Source organism: Mya arenaria, chromosome 1 (genome assembly GCF_026914265.1).
Source record: "Mya arenaria isolate MELC-2E11 chromosome 1, ASM2691426v1".
Classification (NCBI taxonomy): Eukaryota; Metazoa; Mollusca; class Bivalvia; order Myida; family Myidae; genus Mya; species Mya arenaria.
The window spans coordinates 6,129,969-6,153,587 of NC_069122.1; the positions used below are offsets into that span (position 1 = coordinate 6,129,969).

The window sequence follows — 23,619 nt, forward strand, 5'->3', positions numbered from 1 at the left end:
TCCACCAGAAAAAATAAAAAAGGTCAAACATACAAACACCAGTTTTTGTGTTCAAGATCAAATTCTAGAAAAAAATAAAATATTTTTCCTACCTACCGACCCACCTCTAAAATTTAGGGTCGGTAAAGGGCAAACAAAGAATTTTTTAATTGTGGCCTGAGCAATATCCACTTGGGCCTTCTGAAAAGTCAGGTGCTCAATATCCATAGAAGTCATTGGCTAGTCACGAATGATAAGCCTTTAAACTTGGATGACCCATTTCCCAAGCTGAAGTGCATAATTACACCACTTAAATTATGAAGGTCATGACAACCTTGACCTTAAACCTAGCATTTCGGAAATGTTAAGCAGAAACCGTTTTTTTATTGGTCATCACCACTTGACCCTTGCCCTACTGACCTAAAAATATAATGAGTCGTGAGCATTTATTCTTCTAAGTTAAAGGTATTAAGGATCAAGTGTTCTGATTATATTGAGTAAAAGATAAAGTGATCTAGTAAAAGTCACATTTATCTAGACCGTTGACGTATTGGACTTCGTTATCAAGATGAAAATGGGTCATCCCATTTTATGATTAAATATCCTACTTAGTTTCAAGGGTCCTGGATATAAAATCGAGCATCTTAAATGTATCATTTGGAAATTACATTTCTGGTAATCATTATGATCTTGATCTTTTACCTATTGATCACAAAATCAATAGGAGCTATTTACTGGTTATAACTAAAAGTGTACATCACTACTAAGTTTCAAGACCGTAGGATCTAACGTGCTTGCTATATTTTTTTGTTTAGATGTCATCAGGACCTTGACCTTGGACCATAATATCAATAGAGGTGTGACGCCGTCACTGACGACGATGAACAAAAGTATCTGTATCGAAGGCGACACAAACCAATATCACTAAGTCAGCTTTTTAATTTTCTTTGTAGATTTTTCTAGTCTCTGATTTGCCGATTCCACACTGGCATTCAGCGAATCCAGTTTCTCGTTCTGACACGCGCCCTCCTCCTGCACTGAAAGAGCCAACGATTTCAGTCCGCTTAACGCTCGGCTAATTTCGTCAGCCTCGCTGTCGGTGACAACCTGTTTTGATTGGTTTATTTGAAGCTGGCTTTGCTCCGATTGGTCAATCTGAATAGGGCTGACGTCTTTGAGGTCTGTTGCCCTCTCCGCAGGTTTTTGAGCATTGCTGAATGATGCTGAAACAAATCGTAACATCAGTTGGCGATACTGCTAACCTACCCAATTAACAATCTAGTCAATTGTACATGCGTTCTGGGTGACGTCATACATCAAAATATCCCGCCATTTATTAACAGGCACTACTTTAAAGTGTCAAGATTATGCCCCAACGGATGGAATACAGTAGCTCAAACAATTTTCCGTACGTCCGCTTTTCTTGGCCGGACAGTAACCTGCTAAGGTTTCTAGGACTTTTTACCCCAAAGGTCAAGGTTATACATTGCGATTATTCGGTGAAATTCTGCTATTGCATTAGATATGGCTTTGTCCCTTTCATGAATAGGACAAATTTCAAATAATAAGTCACAAATATTCCATCCCATGGGATCAGTGTCGGGCGTAGTCCAGGTTCCAACTTGAAAGGTAGAGGTCACACAGTCAGGTAGTTAGGCTGCATCTTAAAGCTGCACTGTCACAGATTGAACGTTGACAACTTTTTTTACTTTTTGTCATGGAACGAGCCATTTTTTTGCGAAAATCCATGAAAACGGGTTATATAAGACTGCTGAAAACGGGTTATATAAGACTGCTGAAAACGGGTGATATAAGACTGCTGACAAATACTTCTATCGCAGATTTTTATATTTAAGTTCAAAAAATGATGTTTTATGCTTTTCTTCAACCGTTAGTAACGGTTTAAACCATACAACATTAATTTTCGGACAGGAATATAAAAATCTGCAATCTGATCTATTGTCAGCAGTCTTATATCACTGGTTTGCAGATATTTACGCAAAAATTTGCTCATTCCAAGACAAATAAATTAAAAAAAAAATGTCAAAACGGTAAATCTATGAGAGTGCAGCTTTAAAGGGGCACACTACACTCTAAGTTTATGCCAAACAAAAATGATTCTAATGCAATATCATTTTCAACTCATTTTACATTAATGATAAAAAACATGATTAAAATTTTGTGTACAGATAAAAAAGAATTGGCGATATTTTGGCGCTCCTTTAAATGGGCTATTTTGTGGCCAAGTAGTTTTTAATTATTGTTTTTTTTTTATTTTTAATTATTGTTTTTTTTTTATAAAGCTTATATTTTTATATATTTAAACAAATCATGTTGTTGTTTTTTGTGGTTTCTTTTATCAATGAAGTCAAGTGAGTTAAAGATAATAATGCACCAAATTATGCATCAAATCATACTGTGCGCCTTAAAGTTGATGTTAAACAAGGACAATACTTCATCATGGCAATAACTGCTTATATAACACTTTGCCTCTCCTCCTCAGTAATGTATTTCAACGCAAAGCACGATCTGCTAATATTTACATACATGTTTATTATTTGATTTACTGAATTAAACTTAAACGATTAGTCAAACAAGTAAAATGACAACTGTTACCTGTAAATCTTTCTTCAGATTTCATCCTTGCGTTGAACCCCTGAACATGATCGGGTAGTTTGTCGAACTTCATCTTGTAGCGTGCACAGCCGTCCAGAATCTTCAACACAGCCATCATCTGCGCACTGGTGGCGCTATACGCCAAGTCGGGTCGTCCGATATGCGTTCTCGTGATCTTGATTTCCCACGGGGTTATGACACGGATTTGTGAAACGTCCGACCACATAAAATGATGCTCCGTTTTCATCTTTGAATTCAATATTGTGATTCCATCGTTTGATAACCGCAGCGTCCCGAGTTGTCTACTATTAGCGCGATTCGTTTCTTCCTTGTTGTACAGAACTTCATACTCAAATATTTCGGGGACCCCTGATTTATTCACGAAGACTGGGTCTATTTGCTCCACGTTGCGCGGAATCCGCCACCGCCCCACCCAGCTATCAAGGTCCCCCACGAGGCGGTTCGCAATATCCAGGTCCCCGTGGAGGTCCGACATGGCAGTCATCATGGAGTCCATCTGGCGGCCTTGGGCGTGTAGCTGTTCCGCCGCCGTTGTGAGGGTGGTCTGTGAATCATGGACGATACTCAACAACTTCTGACCAACCTTGGTTCGCTCACTCGCGCTGGGTTGTCTGGATTCTTTAGCACTCTCGTCAGCTAACAAATACCCTTTCCGAAAATGTTCAATAGTTCTAAACGCGCACTCACGATCCACAAATGACGAAAACCATACCTTCCTGTCATGAACAGTTGTAACTAATATAGCACCAAAAATTAAACCAGTCGTTGCTTTCCGGACATCTTTAATTTCCCAAAAAGAGACATAGACCGGGCTTTCCCGGGGTTTGTTGTAGGGATCAAGTTGGAGGCTGGATGCGGAAACGGAGAACATGCCATTGACCCACCTGCGGTCAAGGTCACTATACACCGCGCCCATACATTCGTACACTGGTGTAGGGATGGTCACGTGTTGCCGTGACATCATGGGGTAAAAGTAGCTGGTTGGCTGAAAATAATCGGTAAGCAGTATCAGTGGTGTGTGTATACCACGTGATGAATAACGTCATAAATGCTTCGTCGGTAGGCAATATTTTGCTTCAAATATAGACTTAAATCAAAGATATCAATTATTTTAATAAAAAAGATATGGTCATTGTCGGAATAAATGCCTGCCGAAGTACAAAACAATTTCGACACTTGTATGCGAATTGTTTACAGTACAAATGGGCTTAAAACCCTCCTAAAAGTACAATTATGTTTATTGTAATGCACCAGTCAATTGTAACCACGGCCCCCCAGGTCCGGGGAATAGCGGGGACTTTCGGTCCAGCCAACCCCGGGTAAAATCACCGTCCTGCGGGGAAGAACTGATGGTCAAATCCCCGCGAAATGCCCCCGCACCCCAGGGAGCCTAAGTAAGGCAAATTCCCCGCTATATTTTACGCAAAGACAAAACAACCGCATTCACCCGGCACTGCGGTGCCACCTGAAAGGTAAAAACACGGCCCATTTCCCCGGCTATCCCCGGTATACCCCCGGGGGGGGGGGGGGGGGGGGGGGGCTTTTTAATAAATTAAATCTTAAAGATGAAATGAATAATAATTTCTAGTTCTTAATTGTATCCCTTGTTTCACCTTAACTGTATAAAGTTAGAAGCGAACAATGATTCTGTTCAATGTATTCACCTCGGAAATGAACAACAATACGAACGCATTTACTTATAAGTACATATTTATGATAAAAAAATCATGTTAAATGAATTTAAATATCTTTGTTTAGCATCCAATGAGTTCCTTGTTACTGCAATAAATGGCACCACATGTGTCTTGGCGATGGTCGGCACGAGCCTTTGTGACGCACAGGGGCAGGGTGTGTTGTTTTGACACACCCCTTTGACCAGGCCTCTCCCGCTCCCCTTTTTTAAAAAAAAATTCCCAGACTTATTAATAATGATGGGGAACTGTTACTTATGCCTATGTTAGCACAAAGTTGGCCCTTGACGCAGAGATGGTTACATTGAATCCTACTTCTCTCAATTGAAATTAGTTCATTAGTTAAAGATTAATTAAAGACCACAAAAACTGAGGCCATGTTGAGTTGAAAATCAGAAATAAGAACTCTTTTACAGCAGGTTGGTTACGATTTTGTTTCATTATTGTGCAAACTGTGGTATTTTGAGAACTGCCAGCATTTCATGTACACTTCATTACTTACAGACGCCGTAAGAACATTCAGGCGCAGGCAAATATAACTATTGTATAATATATAATTATTGTTACAGTGAACTTGTGTTTCACCGACCGTTCTAAGGCGGTAATCCCATCATTTATCGGTAAATGTTTCTAAATGAGTGTGACTTATGCACCAGTCAATTGTAACCACGGTCCCCAGGTCCGGGGGTATACCGGAGATAGCCGGGGAAAAGGGCCGTGTTTTTACTTTCCAGGTGGCCCCGTACGGCCGGGTGACCGCGGTGGTTTTGTCATTGCGCCAAATTGAGCGGAGATTGTGCCTAATATAGAGTCTCTGGGGTGCGGGAACATTTGGCCGGGGTTTAACCATCAGTTCGTCCCCGCAGGGCGGGGATTTTACCCGGGGTTGGCTGGACCGAAAGTCAAAGTCCCGGCTATTCCCCGGACCTGGGAGGGGGGGGGGCATGGTTACAATTGACTTGTGCATTAGTGATCTGTCTGAGGTGCTCCGTGTTGTGCGAGGTGTATATACGTTTTCGTCCCTAGTTCGTTTTCGTTTTGGCTCTTGCCTTGTACAGGCGAACCCCGTTGGCTCGAGCTCCCATAGACCGTCAAACATACCTCGAGCCTCGGAATATTCGAGCCAAGCGGGAATGTTTTAATTCAGAATAAAGAATTCGGTCTTTTACAGTTCGAGCAAATGAGGATTTCGAGCCAAGCGAGTTCGAGCCAACGAGGTTCGACTGTACCTCTTAACAGGTGTTTTTGAATGTTCGACTTCTAGACGTGTCCCTGTAGTTTTTATTGTATCACGTTACAATGGAAAATACAGGAAGTGGCAAAGAAGCCTAAAAAGAAAGCGACATTTGGGTAACAATATGGCAATGCAATCTGCAGTTATAACGCTAATGACGATGCAAACTGTTCAGTTTATTATGAACCATACACATCTTAACATTTAATTTAGTGATTTATAAACATACATTCATTTTATGGCGAAACGAGAATGAGATATTAAGCGATCTTAAGCGATTTAGGGCAACGTAAACCTCAATGTCATTGAAGCTGTGTAAGCAAGCAATAATAAATCTTACAGTCTTATGAAAAAATACAATGTTTATTCATATAGGCCAACAACAAATATATCATACACACATTCAATCAGATACAGTAGAACCATTTATAAGTCAGTATCTAGAAATAAGAAAATGCTGGTTATCAAAATTTCAATACGAGAAATTGTCAACCACAGTTGCCCTCAGCGTCACACGCATCTGTCATTTTCGATTTGAATGCAGAATCTCCTGTGTGCGCGCCATTTTCAATTGCTTCTAAAAGAGCAGGGACAATTTCCCGCCAAAGCTGATACTCCTTCGTGTATAACCTCTGACCGATAGAGTCTTCCTCATCAATTACTAAGTGCTGCATTGTCTCAAGGGTGTATTTAGGCCACGTGACTGGCCCATCTCCATTGGGGTCCCTGAAATTAATTGAAACACATATATATTATATATCAACTAAACAATAAGAAATCATAGTAACGGCATTGAATAAGCAACGTTTACATAACCCTAGAATTAATAGAACAGACACTACACTGTCACAGTGATACGATGATTCAAAAGACAAATATAACTTAATATTAATAACAAACAATATGCACATCAATGCTTATTTATGTACATGTATAAGAAGCAAATGAAGTTAATCAATCAGCTACATTATACGAGTACAACATTACCCGAATTTCGCAAAATTGGTCCAGTAAGTCATCACTCGTTCTGAAACATCCAGTTCCCTTTCCGGTGGTTGGTAATCAGTTGTATTAAACCATTGTTCATTGTCTAAATAATACCCAAATACGTGAGGTATCTCTTCTCCATGTGTAGCTGTTGAAATCCATTTCGGAAGATTGAAGAAACGATGAGCTGGTGCGAGCATGAAATTGTAAAACCAGGTGTTAGACGCTGAGCCGTTAGCGTGAGCTAAATTCAAATCCATGGCTGGAACGTTCATGAAAATATCTCCGCTCAGTTTTGTGTACACTGCTCTTGCATCCTCAGGGTTTGCCCAATTTGTATATTCGTAGTCAATCAAATCGCTTACTGCCGAGTGGGTGTTCTGACCTGGACACATCATCCCTACCATCATAGGCACGAGCATTGACACGTCCGCCTTGCCGACTTTTAAGTCGTCTATGGAGCCATTGTGATTGGCAGCTAGCATAATTACCCATAACGCCCCTTCATCTGCATTTACGCCATTTATGTAATTCAATTCTTTCATAAACTTCACCTCGTCACTATCTGGTAGTTTAAGGGTTTCTTTGGAACTTCTCGCAACAAATTCACCATCAATGGTATGAGCAAAAAACGCCTGTGTTGCGAGAGTATCATTATCTACAATCACTTCTGCAACGTCTATGAACCTCTTAGTGTCAACGGACTTCAAACATTGGAAAATATCTTCAGTCGTGTCAGTACGACATTCAAGGTGTTCAGCGTATATGCGTGCAGCCGGTAGATTGTCACTACCAACAGCAAATGGAAGTGTCGCTGTTCCACTTTGTGATATCACATTCTGAAATAGACCTCTGTTTTCTGGATAAAGTGAGTGTAAATGAGCACTCATGGCTCCAGCGGATTCACCTAATATAGTGACTCTGCTGGGGTCACCACCGAAGGCGCCGACATTCTCGTTAATCCATTGAAAAGCTAGTCGTTGATCCCAAAGCCCCATGTTTCCCTTTGCTCTCTCATCTCCGATGTTTAGGAACCCGAACAGTGCTAGGCGATAGTTGATCGTCACAACTATGACGTTTCCATACCCTGCCAAGACGGTCCCAGCGGTCATATTACCATCCCCAAAAGAAAGTCCTCCACCATGCATCCATATCATCACAGCATGATTATCTCCAGTGTCGGCCTTATTTGTAGGAACATACAAATTCAAAAATAAGCAATCTTCGTTGTCCGAGCGGCCTCCAATGTTAATATGCTTCATTTTCGTCTGTGGACAGGACGCTCCATATTTCGTCCCATCAATTGGTTGTTGGAACGCTCCGTATGGTTGAGGTCTTTGAAATCTCAACTCACCCATGGGCGGTTTTGCATACGGAACTCCGAGGAATTCATTTACAACAAACTGTTTGTCCCTAAACATCACTGTGTTAGTTTTGCCATTAATCATTCCCAGCTTTGTTTTCACTGATGGGTCGCACAACGCCACCCAAAAGCTACATAACATATAAACAATTACTTTCATTTCCAAGTTGTATTCCTTGTCTTCAGAGAGAAAACTCAACCTGTAAGCATGAATGTGTAACAGTATGTAAAATCGCGTTTTACTGCATGGGCTATTTATCCGATATCGGAGAGCTGTTGAGTAAACATAAAGCTAGTTCAACATTTAGCGCATAAAAAGCTAGTTCATCATCTAGCGCATAGCCTGAGATATCATGGCGTGCGCAGTGAAGGTTACACTGATTGCGTTCCTAGGCCAAAAAAATATATAACTGTTTTCCTCTTACATGGAAAAATATGCAATTTCGATTTCAAATTACATGTTTATAAAATATTTTGTTGCATCGGATCGACCTTCTAATATATAAGTGTGTTATAATTCACAAAAACAGCATTGTTATTGCTTACAAGACCTTACAAGACGGGGAAATTTGGGTCCCGATTTTAACCTGAAAGTAGGGGACGGTCTTATACGCGAGGTTATAAGTCAGAATCAGTAATATTTACCTTACGGTATTCGACTGACCGATTTATTGTCTGTTGGTGACATAAAATGTCCGATTTCATGGGCAAAGTTCTTTTTATAATCATTTTTAGTAAGAATATGATGTTGTAACTGTAACTTGTGATAACTGGCAAAAAATATATATATTTATTTTTTATTCAATAATCTTTGTAATAGAATAAAAAAAAAAAAAAAAGAAATTGCGGACATTTATAACGGTAATTTTTTTTTTTAATTTTTACCTTTTTTCCTAAAAATAGATGAGGGTTGGCGAGGAAAAACAGGGGGTCGGTCGGGATACCGGAAACACAGGTATTTTGTTTGGCCCTTTATCAGTCATGATTGAATACACAGTGAACCGAATGCCATAAAAGGAGTGTTTAAATATATCACTGACAGGTACTAAGCCTTATAAGGAATTGTAAGATATGCCATTAACATCTTATAGCTGTTTTTCCCCAAAACAATAATAAAAGTAGCGGTTTGGATGGAATAGTCGCGGAAATTTATAAAACTATATTTACCATTTCTATCGAAACTATTCAATCGCATCTTTTCTACAGGAGAATACCCCAGATCCTTTGGGGATGGTATAATAGTACCTGTTTTTAAGGGGGGGGGATGTAGACGAGCCAAAGAATTATAGAGGAATAACTCTCATTAATATTCTTTCGAAAATATATTCTCAAATATTACTTAATAGACTAACAACGTGGACTAGTATTAATAATAAAATTATCGAAAATCAATTTGGATTTCAAAAAGGAAAGTCTACGATTGATTGTGTGTATATTTTATATCTATTATAGCAAAAACACTTTCCTCAAAGATGAAACTGTATTGTTGTTTTGTTGACTGTGAGAAGTGTTTTGATAAAATCACAAGATCACATCTATTCTATAAGTTAATAACTGAAAATATAAGCACCTGTTTCGTAAAGGCCATCAAGGATGTATAGTGCCGTCAAGGCATGTGTACGATATAAAACAAACCTATCTCCATTCTTTACATCAAATATCGGCGTGAAACAGGGAGACCCCAGTTCAAGTTTGATGTTTTTATTTTTCGTTAACGATATTTTATCAAATATTAATCATAATATAGAAGGAATTTGCACCATAAACGATGTCAAATTATATCTGCTTTTATTTGCCGATGACGCTGTTATTTTTGCTCAAACTCCTCAGGCCCTACAATCAATGCTTGATGATTTACAAGTCTACTGTGGAATATGGGATATGGGATCTTAAAGTTAATACATTAAAAACTAAAATTATGATATTCGAAAGAGGCAGAAAATCTAACTTTATCTTTAACATGAATAATACAAATCTAGAAATTGTTGAATCATTTAAATACTTGGGTATAACCTTGTTCAAGAATGGAAACTGGAATAGGACACAGAAACACATTGCACAACATTCCCTTAATGCCTTACATAATTTATTTATCGTTTATAATCAACTAGACATTAACATCAGAGAAAAAACTAATCTTTTTGACAGTCTCATTGGGTCAATTCTTAAGTATGGTTCAGAAATCATTGGATTCCATCCAGCAAAAATCATTGAACTAATTCATTGCAAATTCATGAGAAAAGTTTTAAACGTCAGGAAAAGTACGAATCTCACCGCCTTATATGGTGAACTAGGAAGGCATCCAATGATAACTGAACGAAAAATAAGAATGCTTAAGTATTGGATACGAATTTTAAAATCTAATAATACATCATTAATCAAAAATACATATAGAATGTTAAAAAATGACGTTGACAACAATAATATATACAGTGGAATGAATCGGGCATATCAAATAAAGAAAATATTAGATGAAATGCATTAAAATGAGAACTATTGAGGCTCAAATGTGACCTACGCATGTCCAAATAATGTATTCAATGTATGCAGAAAAACTATGAAATAGCGTAACGGCGAGGTTGTATGTTCATCAAGAATAAAATACTTTGCTATAATTATGTGGTTGAGACAAAACGTTTAAAGGAAATATCGGATGGTCAGAAACCGTTTCAATACAGAAAGCGAATTGTTTTTCTGAACATGATGTAAGGCATTGCTTTTAAAGACGGTTAAACATACAGTCGAACCCCGTTGGCTCGAACTCGTTTGGGTCGAATTCCTCATTGGCTCAAACTGGATGTAAAGGACCGATTTCTTTAAACTGAATGCACGCATTCCCGCTTGGCTCGAATTTTCCGATGCTCGAGGTATTTTCACCGGTCCCTTGAGTTCGAGACACCGGGTTTCGACTGTATCTTGAATGCACGTACCAAAGAATGATCTCCGGTTTTATACCACGTTAGATAAATCGCAATTTTCACAATTACTCTACATATGAACATGTCGAAGTTATGATTGGCATTGATCTGTATGTAAACAACCGTATGTTAAATAACATACGGTTTTGTGTACATGTATACTGTTGTACGGAAATTACTCTTTGGGGTTACAGAATCAGTATTGACTAACGCTTTGAGTGAAGACTCAAAACTTCCAGTTAAATAATGAGTAAAGCATTGATGTTAAAGTGACATTCTTATTCAAAATCAATACACATGTAAAACAAACATAATTTTTGAGTGATAAACCTATAACTACTTACTAATTATTGCATTTATGGACAATATTAATTACTGATAACACGATTGTAACCGTGTATTTAATAGCTGAAAACGAGCAAAATTATTAAATGATTGGCGAGTGCTAAAATATTTACTGTGATCTATCGTCCCATAAGTTAGAAATACCGTGATTTCTGCAACTTTCTTTCAAATTAAACTCGGTATCCTTCATAAGAACCATTGTTTTCGACATTTATTCATCCTTTTTGATATATTAAAACAATTGTATTAATTGTGGAAAATCTTATTTGGGAGTAAGTGTGCATCTTTAAGTATTATTGCCTATAGCATTACCCAAATACAATAAGGTATGTTGCTATTTGTCCAAAGCAGAGAAACTGGAAAGTAAAGTATTCTGTTTTTTTGTGCATGGTCTCTTTTTCACGTATTGCTAACGTACTTGGATATTTTTTAATAACGTTTTTTTTCTTTGAAAATATATATCTACGAAGAAAAAATTATGATGCAACAAATATGTTTCAATATATCATAGACGTGTAAATAATCGATGTTAGTCAGCATGTTTCATTATGGGAATTGTATATAAACAAGAGAGAGAGAGACGTCTGTTAAATCAAAACAATTACTTCCACCTTCAAAAAACAATCTTTATTTAAAAAAATACCAAGCAATTCATACAAAAATAACAGAATTGTTTGCTAATGCTATTTTCATTATCCTCGATTTACGCTGGATTTGCGGAAAACTTTGCCTAGCCCATTAGAGGGCGTATTTGAGCTACATGTATATACAATTATTATGTTCATGTAATCATGTAATTTTGTGTTAATGGCTATAATCATAACATTTGTGTTTCACATTCCTTAGAGGGACGGTACACCAGATTGGCACCAAAAAAAGTTTTTTTCTGTAACGCATCTCTGGACAATAATTTAATTATTTTTTTACTCTTTGATTTCATAATTGTAAAAAAAATACCAAAATGTAAAACAAAAATCGAGTCGGAGACCGGTTTCGACCGGGGTCCCCAAAATTGCAGTCCAGTGTTGTATTCACTGTGCTACGAAGGCTTACCCTTAACGGTTGGAATATTTCAGCTATATACCTTAGTAATATCACGTGATAACATCGACTAGCCAATCACGCATATAAAGGAATGAATTCTACTAAGTAGACATACCTAGTAATCTTTTTTAATGGAAAGATACCAAAAAACTGCGAAAAATAAATTAATTGAAAACTATGTGGTACAATTTTCTTTCCTTTTTTCGCTATTTCATCATACGGAGTACAGCCCCTTTAAACCTCTCCATCAAGGCAGACTATGCTGCAGCAACACAACTGTGGTCATCAAAGTGGACACCTTTAAGATTTAATGTTCGGCATACTCTTCATCAAAGGTGTCAAGATGGATAACCAAGGGTGTACAACAGCAATTCTGAATGATGGTGATGGTTTGGAGGATAAAGACAGTCTTAAACTATAAATAAACAATATCTTAAGGCAGTATCAATCCTTTGAATGATTTCAAATATATCCCAGCACCACTTTTTAAGAAAAATATAGGGAAAAAAAACAAAATATAGGAAATATAGGAGGTTTTTAAAAATATAGGAAATTTCTCAAAAATATATGAAAATATAGGAATATAGGAATTGGTTGACGGCCTGAGACTGGACGAAACATCCTGTGCTCAAAAACCACTTTCTTGCCAATGAACCGTCCACGAGCCTTGCTCATTCTTTAAAAAAATACCAAACTTACATAACTTAAAGATTTTTAAGACACGTGTGCTATCCGATTTCTATATTACAACAAGTTAAGACCAAAAAAATAAAATCATATCCAATAGTCAGAGCTGTGGGACCACTCTAGGTGTCATTCATTGAAGGGCCCGCGGCATTTGGGGTTCAAAAATACTCGTTTGGCGAATATCCTACAAAACAGTGGGAATAAAACTCCACCTTTGGCCTCAAAAATATGTTCAGTCACACTATGAGATGTGACGGGGTCAAGCCATAATGCAGCCATAGGCGGCGCGGGTAGACCTTTATAAACACAACAACAACAACAACAGCATTCTCATTCATCAGAGATTTGACAATGATCAATCTAATACGCTGGTAGGCATAGCATCATAACTCTGGTGAACGAGAATGGAAATTTGTTGCCAATAACAAACCTTATTCCTAGTATTGTGTTGTTGTTTTATGAAGTACATGTAGTAGCAGTAGGAGTAATAGTAGTTATATAAAGGCACGGACCTATAAACCTATGGTTTATAGGTCCTTGGTTTATAGGTCTGTGATAAAGGGTAGTAATAACAGTAATAGTAATATTTCACTGTTCGTTACTGTCAACATTATAAATAACATGCACAGCATTATCGCTCTGGTGTACGAAAATGTTAGTCAAATCAAATCAAATTTTATTTTCAGTCTGTATTAGTGTTATATAATACGTATACGCCCAGCCTCACATTACTTGTGACGTTGTGTTAACGCTTACACATGAATAAATTGTGCATCTGTTCGTTTGATAAGGTTACTCTATTACCTTTGTTTAAATTATCATTTTTTCACTCATGTACTCAGTATTTAAAGTACATATATAACATATACCACAACTTGTCTAGTGATGTGAATCATATTAACCATGTATTATATAAACAAGAAACACTATACAGTATGTTTTTGTCACTTAATTAATAAATCTGTTTGAATCTTGTATCTAAAATTGTAAAAAAAAATCAATCTAAAAAGGCTGTTAGTCTAAATCACCATAAAAAGTACAAAATAAATTACCAGCTTTACGATCAGATTCCAGTTTCGTTTTCTTCGGTACGAAACAAATCAGCACGAATGTCGAAGATAAATTTACATGCACACCGGTAAAACCCGGAAGTAAAATTTGCTTGATATTTTTTCTAATATTTCCCAAAATCAAACGATGAGGAGAGGAGCTGGTATTGGTGCCATCAAAAATAAAAACATCGCGCAAGTAAGTACTGATTTCCTACAACTATAATAGTGAATATGGATTTACAAACGTGCTGATACGCTGTTTCTTAAACACGAATTAAATTCGGATAAATTATGTTCGGATAATGTAAACAAATAATGTAAACAACTTCAACAGTAAAATTATGGAAATGTCACCAAATGTGCAAGTTAATAATTTAAATCAAGACATTATAAGTATGACTTTTAATGCAGAATGCATGTAAAAAGAAATTTATTTGAATAATCAAATGTGTATCTTGGGAGTCATTTTAAAGCCTGAATGGCTACTTTGGACGGTCAGTTTCAACTCTTCAAAGAGTTTTGTTTATCACCTGCTATTCCTTCAAGTGTAATTTAAAGCTTTGATTGGCCGGTTGTAATTTTAAGTGAAATTATTACAAAATGTACATGAATGGATGCTTTGCAGGTATGAGTCTGCCTCTTCAATATCTAAGTTAAGTTTTAGGACTTCCATATAAACAGCTGCTTCATAGTTGATTATTGTTGGGAATTCTGCGTTAAGGGGAAATAATGAATGTCTAAATGTAAAATAAACCGCCCCCTTAACACTCATTATGGCTGAGTTAGTTTCATGGGCCATTCAGTCATATTTATGTCATGTTCATTTATTTGCTAATAAAATATAGAAGTCTTATTTGGTCTATAATGTATATGATCCTAGTTTTTGATATATCTAAAATACTTTTTATTCCTCTTATACATTATGTTAAAAAAATAAATAATATATATATATAGTCATGGACCTCCGTGATATAATACATACCTTATGTTCATTCCTACTTGAGTTGCCGATCCCGTGCCAAAAAAAAGCTCAGCTTTCTAAAAAGCGCAGCTTTAGATTAGCTAAAGCTATGCTTTTCAAAAAGCTGCGTTTTTTTAGCTAAGCTATTTTGAAAAAGCTTAGCAAAAGCTGTGTTTTTTATAGGAAGGTTAGCAAAAGCTGTGCTTTTTAATAATAGCTTAGCTAAAGCTATGTTTTTTTCTCTAAAAAGCTGCGCTTTTTCTTCAAAGCTGCGCTTTTTAAAAAAGAGCTGCACAAAAGCTATGTTCTTTTCTCTAAAAGCTGAGTTTTTTTCTTCTAAGCTGCGCTTTTTGTTTATGAAGATGCGTTTTTTAAATCAAAGCTTAGCTAAAGCTGTGTCTTTTGACTAGGTAAAAGATTGCCTCTTAGAAAAGCTGCGTCTTTTTCATATTAGCTGCATCTTTTCCAAAATTAAAATTGGGTTAGTATTTCTTTAAAAGACTAAGCTTTTCAAACAAAAGACTAAGCTTTTGGAGAAAAACAAAGGTTTATATTGTGAAATTCATTTTTTTATTATTTATTTATAACACATTATTCTGTAGTTTTTGGCATAAATATTTTGGCAGGAACAGAAGATACATCTTTTTTTTTATTGGCATCCCTTTTAAAAGTATCTTTAGTTTTATTGATAATCTACTGTCATTAAAGAGTGCATTTTAAGTGTATCTTTTTACTAAGAAGTGCATCTTTTAGTTTAGGTGAAACAAAGTAGTATCTTTGTGTAATAAAGTAAACATTTATGAAATATACACATAAATACAAGAATATGAATGAATGAATGAATGAATGAATGAATGAATGAATGAATGAATGAATGAATGAATGAATGAATCAATCAATCAATGATTCAATCAATCAATCAATCAGTAAATAAGCATTTTATTATTGATCAATATACCTTCAAACTAAAATAAAATAAAATAATGAAATAAAAAGAAAGATTATTTTAAAAATCAAAAATATATTATATTTTTTTATTTAAATCAAAAGAACACATTTTACTTATAGGCAATAATCAATTGCATGTAATAACAACATTTATAGAATTATTATTCCTTAAATTTCTTGTAATGCCACTACCAAATTCTTTGTCATTTCCTTTCCAATTTTACAACATGCATGATAAGCCTGATCTTATCTGATTGTACCAAGGACCAATTAAATCTCAGCATTTAGGGAGCCAATTTCAAATCAAAGCTACTGGTAGCCATTTTGTTGGGATTTCATAAAAGAATTTTGATGATGTTTTAATTAATAAATGGATTTACACCAATTAAAACAAATTGATATTAAAGGGATTAGTGAAATAAAATAATGATCATTAGATCAGATAAATATGAACTATGATTAGAAACATGACATACCACTATTGGATGATTTGTGATAAACTGACATGTGAAAGCACTCAGGTCATGGTATGTATTCTTTATTTCAGTTGTTAATTTCACTGTTATGACACTTGACTACATGTGGGACTTTTATTTGTCAACTTTCAATCTAGTGCACATATTTTAATAAATAACAATGCTGTTGTAGATAGTAGCCGGATGTAGGATTATTGGTCCCAGATAGTAGATTTACGTAGTTTTAAACTCTATGAAGATGCACTTGTTTTCATCCTTATATATATGTTAATATCATATTAACATATTAAGCTGAAATTGCCATGTTTCCATACATATGCACACTAGCACCTTTAATGCTATACAAATGATTACAGTGTTGGTTTTTGGAGGGGTCATAAAACTGCCATCTGCCACATGGCTTACCAGTTATTGGAAACTGGCCAAATTGGGTCAATCAATTTAAGTCAAGTACTAATAAAGTCATTACATATTTAAAATATGATACCCTGTTTTATTCCAGAGCTGTCAGGAATCTCTAGATTTGACAAAAATATAACTAAAGATCCTTGAGACTGTCATTTTCCAATTTGTAGCTTTAACAGTTTCATGATTTTCTATCAATTATTTTTGCCACTGAGTAAAAGGTTATTTTATTATTGCTAAATTTGACAAATATGTACTTGTTTGTCTGTCTGTAAATACATTATGTCCAGTTACAAGGTGTCATGTAAAATTAAATATGAAATAATAACAATATATGTAACACAAACTCATGTTTAGGAAATTTAAATAAAGCAAAATGTCTATGTATTTATTCAAATGCGTTCTATTTTTGATGGTTCAATATATTTATATAACGCGGTTTAAACACACTTGGTGCATTTTTTTTTTGTTTAATTTCGCTTAAAGCGTATATTTTTGATAAACAATGCACTTTAGATACACTCAAGTGCGTATTTAGTGCGTTTTTTTGTAAAATCTTTCTTCATCTGTGGTATTTTTTTATGAAAATAGGAGCTACGTTTTTTTTTTAAAAAGCTGCGCTAAATTAGCTAAGCTATTTGAAAAGCTTCATCATAAAGCTAAGCTTTTGGGCCAACACCGCCATGAAGCTGCGCTTTTCATAATTAGCTAAGCTATTTTGAAGAAAAAACACAGTCCCATCCAAAAGCTAAGCTTTTGGGCCAATTCTGCCATAAAGCTGCGCTTTTCATAATTAGCTAAGCTATTTTAGAAAAAGCTAAGCTTTTGGGCCAATACCGCCATAAAGCTGCGCTTTTCATAATTAGCTAAGCTATTTTAGAAAAAGCTAAGCTTTTGGGCCAATACCGCCATAAAGCTGCGCTTTTCATAATTAGCTAAGCTATTTTAGAAAAAGCTAAGCTTTTGGGCCAATACCGCCAAAAAGCTGCGCTTTTCATAATTAGCTAAGCTATTTTAAAAGCTAAGCTTTTGGGCCAATACCGCCATAAAGCTGCGCTTTTCATAATTAGCTAAGCTATTTTAGAAAAAGCTAAGCTTTTGGGCCAATACCGCCATAAAGCTGCGCTTTTCATAATTAGCTAAGCTATTTTAGAAAAAGCTAAGCTTTTGGGCCAGTACCGCCAAAAAGCTGAGCTTTTCATAAAATAGCTTAGCTATTTAAGAAAAAGCGCAGCTCCATCAAAAAGCTTAGCTTTTGGGCCAATACTGCCATAAAGTTGCGTTTTTCATAATTAGCTAAGCTATTTTAGAAAAAGCTAAGCTTTTGGGCCAATACCGCCATAAAGCTGCGCTTTGCATAATTAGCTTAGCTATTTAAGAAAAAGCGCAGCTCCATCAAAAAGCTTAGCTTTTGGGCCAATACCGCCATAAAGCTGCGCTTTTCATAAAAATAGCTTAGCTATTTTGCCCAATATCACCAAGAGCTGAGCTTTTTTAAGAAATTAGCTAAGCTATTGTGGCAAAAAGCATAGCTTTAGCGCAGCAGCTGTGTTGTTTTTTCCCCAAAAAGCTGCGTTTTTTATAAAAAAAGCTGCGCTTTTTCGGGCCAATACCGCTAAGCTTTTAGCTATGCTTTTAGCTATGCTTTTAGCTGTGCTTTTAGCTCAGCTTTTAGCTTAGCTTTAGCGAACCTTTTTTGGCACGGGATGTGAAAAGAAAAATTATTTTCTGGGATTATGATATGATTATGATATGTCGGTCAATAGCTATTCATAGCTAATGTTTTCTGTATTAGGTCATACCAACTGAATATAAAATTTGATTTGATATGTACAAGATAAGTCAAATCATTTACAGCCTCAGTCAGCTTCTTATTTGTGTGAAGTTGATTGACAGGTTCAAGTTGTTACACAATGCAACTCTTGTCGGCTTGTTATTTGTGTTAAGTTGATTGACAGGTTTAAGTTGTTACACAATGCAACTCTTGTTGGCTTGTTGTTGTTTTTTATTGCAATCACTGAGAAAAACAATCACTGAGTTTTGCGTTAATAATTTCAATTATCATTTATGAGGTGGTAAATTCTAAATTGTCTAGATAATTAGAGATAGTTGAGAATAATAATACAAATAGTCTGAGATTGCCACTTACATGTAATCAATATTTAGCCAAAAAATGCTGTCATACATATGGCTAGAGGAAGAAATTGACCACCATCGTATTGAGTTGATCCGAAAAAGAATTTTTGATAATTATTACCAAAAATGGTACTCCGAAGTTAACAACACCTCAAAGTTAACCAGTTATGCTCTATACAAACATACATTCGAAAAAGAAATTTATCTTGACTTAATAACTGAAAAACATTTAAAATATACTTTAGCGAAATTTCGAACATCATCACACCAATTGGCAATTGAAACTGGAAGATATACAAACACCCCTCAAAATGAAAGATTTTGTAAATCCTGCAACATAAACTTAATCGAATTGGAATATCACTTTCTTCTAGTGTGCCCAAAATACAAAGAACTAAGGAATAAGTTGTTTAAAAATATTTTTGCCATTGGCCAACTTTAAACAAATTTAACATTGTAATGAGCTCAAAATCAAAGAAAAGTATTTAGAATGTTTCAAAATTCCTATTCTTTGCAAATAAAATTAGAATATCATAAAAACTTCTTTTCAATAACTAAACCTAGTATTGTTTTATGCAATAAACTATGGAACTGGAACTGGATTCATAACAGAAAAATATGCAATTGTTTTTCAATTGCAAAGCAGTATCAGGCAACAATCCTTTTTTAACCTTTCCACTTTTTGCAGTTGACATGTATTTGATCAGTCTTTTTTGGCATTCATTTACAGGCCAGATTCAAGGACAAGGGAAATGAAATTGCAGAGGATCAATTTGCACAGGTATTGTTATACACATTTAAACAAGTATATTGTAATATGTAAATGAAATAAGCTCCAAAATGAAAAACAAACTTGAATGATAAGAAAAAATACTTACTGTACAGTGGTCAAAATTAACACAAGCCCGCAAGCCCTGCACTGGTGTTTCCGGGCTTGCTCAAATTCTTATTTTTATATAGAAGGGCTTGTTTAAAAAAATGATGCCATGAAATATTCGGCCTTGTTCATCCATAAGTCTAATGTATAAACCCATTTACTTTTTTTATACAAACAAATATTGAAATACACTCAGTTGTATGTTCCTGTCAAGAAATGTATCCCACAATTATGTGAATAATTCAATAATCAATCAAAGTGATATATTTAAATTTATTCTTTGGACAAATGGTTCTTCTATGTAATGTATAATCTATTCAGATGACAAAGCAGATGGATTCCTTCAAAGGCTACCTGGAGGACTTCACAGCCAAACACAAGGACGACATCAAGAAGAACCCAGAGTTTCGAGCACAATTTCAGGAGATGTGTGCCTCTGTTGGTGTAGACCCTCTTGCTTGTAAGATTTGTCAAAGTTGACATAAAAAATTAATGTTTATGTATTTTTAGAGGGAGGGAAAGCAAAATGTTCGTTATTAAATTAACTCTAAAAATAGAAACAATGCTCTTCTTTCTTTCATAGGTTAATAGCAGTTCAGAGTGACTCAGCCATTTTGATAGGAACTACTTAAGTTAATATTATTGTTTTTACACAGGATGTGAAGACAAGAGAGGCAATTTATAAGTTTAAAGGCAGTTAGACAAACACATCTATATCATGTTGCAGAATTTATTTTATTATCATAATCAACAATACGGTACATTCATTTGAAATGGCCATTAGCCAAAATACTGAGATATTGGAATGGCCTTGGAAAATATATCCAAAAGTGTATATACTATTTATGTGGAAATATTATCATGAGAACTCCAGAAAGCACTAAGTCGTATATTGAACGTTTAAATATAAGACTTTGCCTTTTTTTCTCAAAAGCAGAAAATGTCAACTTGTGGCCTTGTGGAAATTAGAAAAAGAATTGTATCGTATGATTCTTTTTCACAATAAGAAATTCCTGGTAGTAATATAGTTTATTTCTAAGCAAACTGTTTTAGTGGCTATGTAAGATACAGCTAGATTAAATGTGTAAATTACACTTTCAATTCAGCAATTGATCTCAGCACAATCTTCAAGTAAAATACTTGAAACGTCCCAAAGGTGTATTATAGCATATTTATAGTACAGATTGTCTATGACTGTATTGTTACAGCGAGCAAGGGGTTCTGGGCCGAGATGCTCGGCGTTGGAGACTTCTACTATGAGCTCGGGGTACAGATAATAGAGGTCTGTCTTGCTACCAGCCACAGAAATGGAGGTATTGATTAGCTTTAGTTTCATAACAAATTAAACATCCAAGATTTGCTTTCAATACAAAGTTTCTATTATAAGGGCCATTTCAGTAAAACATATAACCCTCGGGGGAAGGCAATTATTGAAATAGTATATGGGTAGGTGTCTTTTTTTGCCAATTTGGACCCTCAAAAGGTTCATATGCTTCTGTAGGGCAATGGCATAATTTAAAAGTGCCTTCCCCCAGGGGGTTATATGTTTAAATGTAATAGCCCTAAGATAATACAATTAAAATGATACTTTGATCTGATTATGAAAGGCCTTGATAACTATAAATTTAATACTTTTATATTGAATCCAAGTCCATTTGCGTTTGTTTGTCCAGAGTAACTATGTGACAATGTAAGCTTGATTGTTCCAACAGTTATGAACATTCTATGAATATCCGGTTGGTTCTGCATTATGCAGTCTTCGAAATTTTGTTTTTTAAGATGAACAAGCCCAAATTCTTACACTACTGCTTGGCATCCAAATCTTCCTCCAAGCCCTACTTTATAAAATCCAGAATTTGAGCAAGCCCGGAAATCATTTGACAAGTGCAGAGCTTACTTGCATTGCTTGTGCTAATTTCGGCCACTGGTCATATCACAGTCAGTTACAACATATACAATTGCTTTAAGTTTACTCACTCATGTTAGGCGAATACTTATTCAACATTGAAATGAGGTCAAGCATGTTTCTTTTTTCCATAACTTTCCAATATTATAAAAGTTTTATATATGATATATTTACCTTGAATAATTGAGTAAATGCATGGTTGATTATTACTGATTTTTATCAGGTAAATTTTAACGATACTTGCTTTTATGCTAATCTTAGAACATTTTATGTAAAAAATCTAAATGATTAAGAAGGACAGAGCAACAATACCAGTGAATTAGATTTAGGGCTATTCCAGTAAAACATATCACTCCCAGGGGGAAGGCAATTATTTAAGTAGTACATAGGTTGAGTGTCTTGTTTCGCTTATTTGGACCCCACAAGGGTAAATTTGCTTCTGTAGGGGGTGGCATAAATTAAATATGCCCCCCCCCCTTTATTGGAGGCAGATACGTAAGGTGAATTTTGTGGCTGGAATTGAAGGTTATTATTTAGCCAATAATGTCAGTTGTGAAATTTTGAATGACTAAGCGATCTGTGGAATTTCACCAAACTTGTGCTGTTCCAGGTCTTATCAGCATAGAGGAACTACGAGAAAGGCTGATGAAATCCAGGAGTAAAAAGAGTCAAGAAGTCAGCTAGTAAGTGAAATCCTTTGATTTAATTTGTACTTGTTTATATGCCCATTGTGAAAACAGCTGAAACTGATATGTACATGTATGACTCTTGAGTCCACTTCCTGGGTAGAAACCAGTAGGATGCCAAAAGTTTAAACTTAAATCCCGATCAACACAACATTCGAACCGCTAGGTCTATATGATAAAATTTTATTAATTATGAACTCAGTTGATTAGAATTGTTTGAATATCCTTAATTGATTATAAAAATAGTAAATAATAGTTTATTGTAAAATCAACCATGGCGGTCTCAAACTTTAAATTGAGTTTAATTATTATGTCTTAGATGATATGCCGACATTTGTTTTCAAAAGATTTACTATAACTTAATGGTCGTGCATATTTCTTCGTCTTTTTGCCGGTCATAGACATGTTTGTGCATTTAAATTGCATGATTGTAGCATGATGTTTCAAATTTTGTAAAAAACAGGGCCTTAAAGTCATTATACAGAAATAGCATAAGCAACTGCTATTATCACAACATAATTATCTAGCAAACTAACATGGAATGGCCATTTGAAAGTGCCCATGGTAGGGATCTAACCCCAAATGTATAGACCACTTTCACCCTTATTATCTTTTCTTCATGCTAAAACATTCTTAAATACTTTATAGTGTTATATACTTAAGGACGGTGATTCCTTTGCATCAAAATAATAACCTTGATGTTGGTGTTTTTGATGTGCAGAAACGTTAAACTTGGCCAACCTCAATACCTCGTCAAGGTATTTATATAAAACCCAAATATTACCAGACACAATCCACCCATCAACATAAGTATTATTGACGTCTGCTTTCAATGCCCCTGTCTAGCTGTGTGTTTTACTTTAGAATGTATAGCCATGTCTTCAACTAAAGTAAAAACCAATCAAGATGGCTCTCCTGGGGCCCTAGCTCACAGCATTATGGCATCTATTTACATTCGCTAAGCCTTTAGTGCAGAGAAAACTTACCCACACTGGGGTATGATGTTGTTGTTTATTTCAGTATTATGCTCTGATAGTATCAGTCATGATTAGAATTATTGGCTATGCTTTTAAGCAAACATATGTTGTCAATACTTTTTCTTGAACATTAAATATTCAGCTACAATATTTCCTAGTAATTAAACATTGGGATGAAGATATATTTCAAATTGATTACATTTTATACCAGGTTGCAATGAAAACCTGGTTATTTGAATTGGGATGTCATTGTGTGGGCGTGCCTCAAACATTGGTTTCCGCCCAATAACATTAGCTAGCATTGATTGAA

The 23,619-nt window shown here is 35.4% G+C and overlaps 3 protein-coding genes across 3 annotated transcripts in view; 1 reads left to right on the forward strand and 2 right to left on the reverse strand.

Annotated features, from left to right (window-relative positions):
* Positions 1-14,011, reverse strand: LOC128236081 (synaptosomal-associated protein 47-like). The gene is made up of 3 exons (XM_052950920.1): positions 13,938-14,011; positions 2,596-3,601; positions 1-1,202 (listed from the first exon to the last, which is right to left on the reverse strand). Exons 2-3 carry the CDS (start codon positions 3,578-3,580, stop codon positions 904-906), a joined length of 1,284 nt encoding a protein of 427 aa, XP_052806880.1. The 5' UTR covers positions 3,581-3,601; positions 13,938-14,011; the 3' UTR covers positions 1-903.
* Positions 5,688-8,123, reverse strand: LOC128236053 (pyrethroid hydrolase Ces2e-like). The gene is made up of 2 exons (XM_052950876.1): positions 6,529-8,123; positions 5,688-6,267 (listed from the first exon to the last, which is right to left on the reverse strand). The coding sequence occupies exons 1-2, from the start codon at positions 8,049-8,051 to the stop codon at positions 6,030-6,032; spliced, it is 1,761 nt and encodes a 586-aa protein (XP_052806836.1). The 5' UTR covers positions 8,052-8,123; the 3' UTR covers positions 5,688-6,029.
* LOC128236103 (vacuolar-sorting protein SNF8-like) overlaps positions 13,997-23,619 on the forward strand; it is a 17,081-nt gene continuing 7,458 nt past the window's right edge. The window contains exons 1-5 of the mRNA XM_052950962.1: positions 13,997-14,133; positions 19,594-19,644; positions 20,062-20,200; positions 20,949-21,053; positions 22,257-22,329. Of these exons, the coding sequence (XP_052806922.1) occupies positions 14,083-14,133; positions 19,594-19,644; positions 20,062-20,200; positions 20,949-21,053; positions 22,257-22,329 (419 nt within the window). The 5' untranslated portion in view covers positions 13,997-14,082. The remainder of the gene's footprint in view (positions 14,134-19,593; positions 19,645-20,061; positions 20,201-20,948; positions 21,054-22,256; positions 22,330-23,619) is intronic.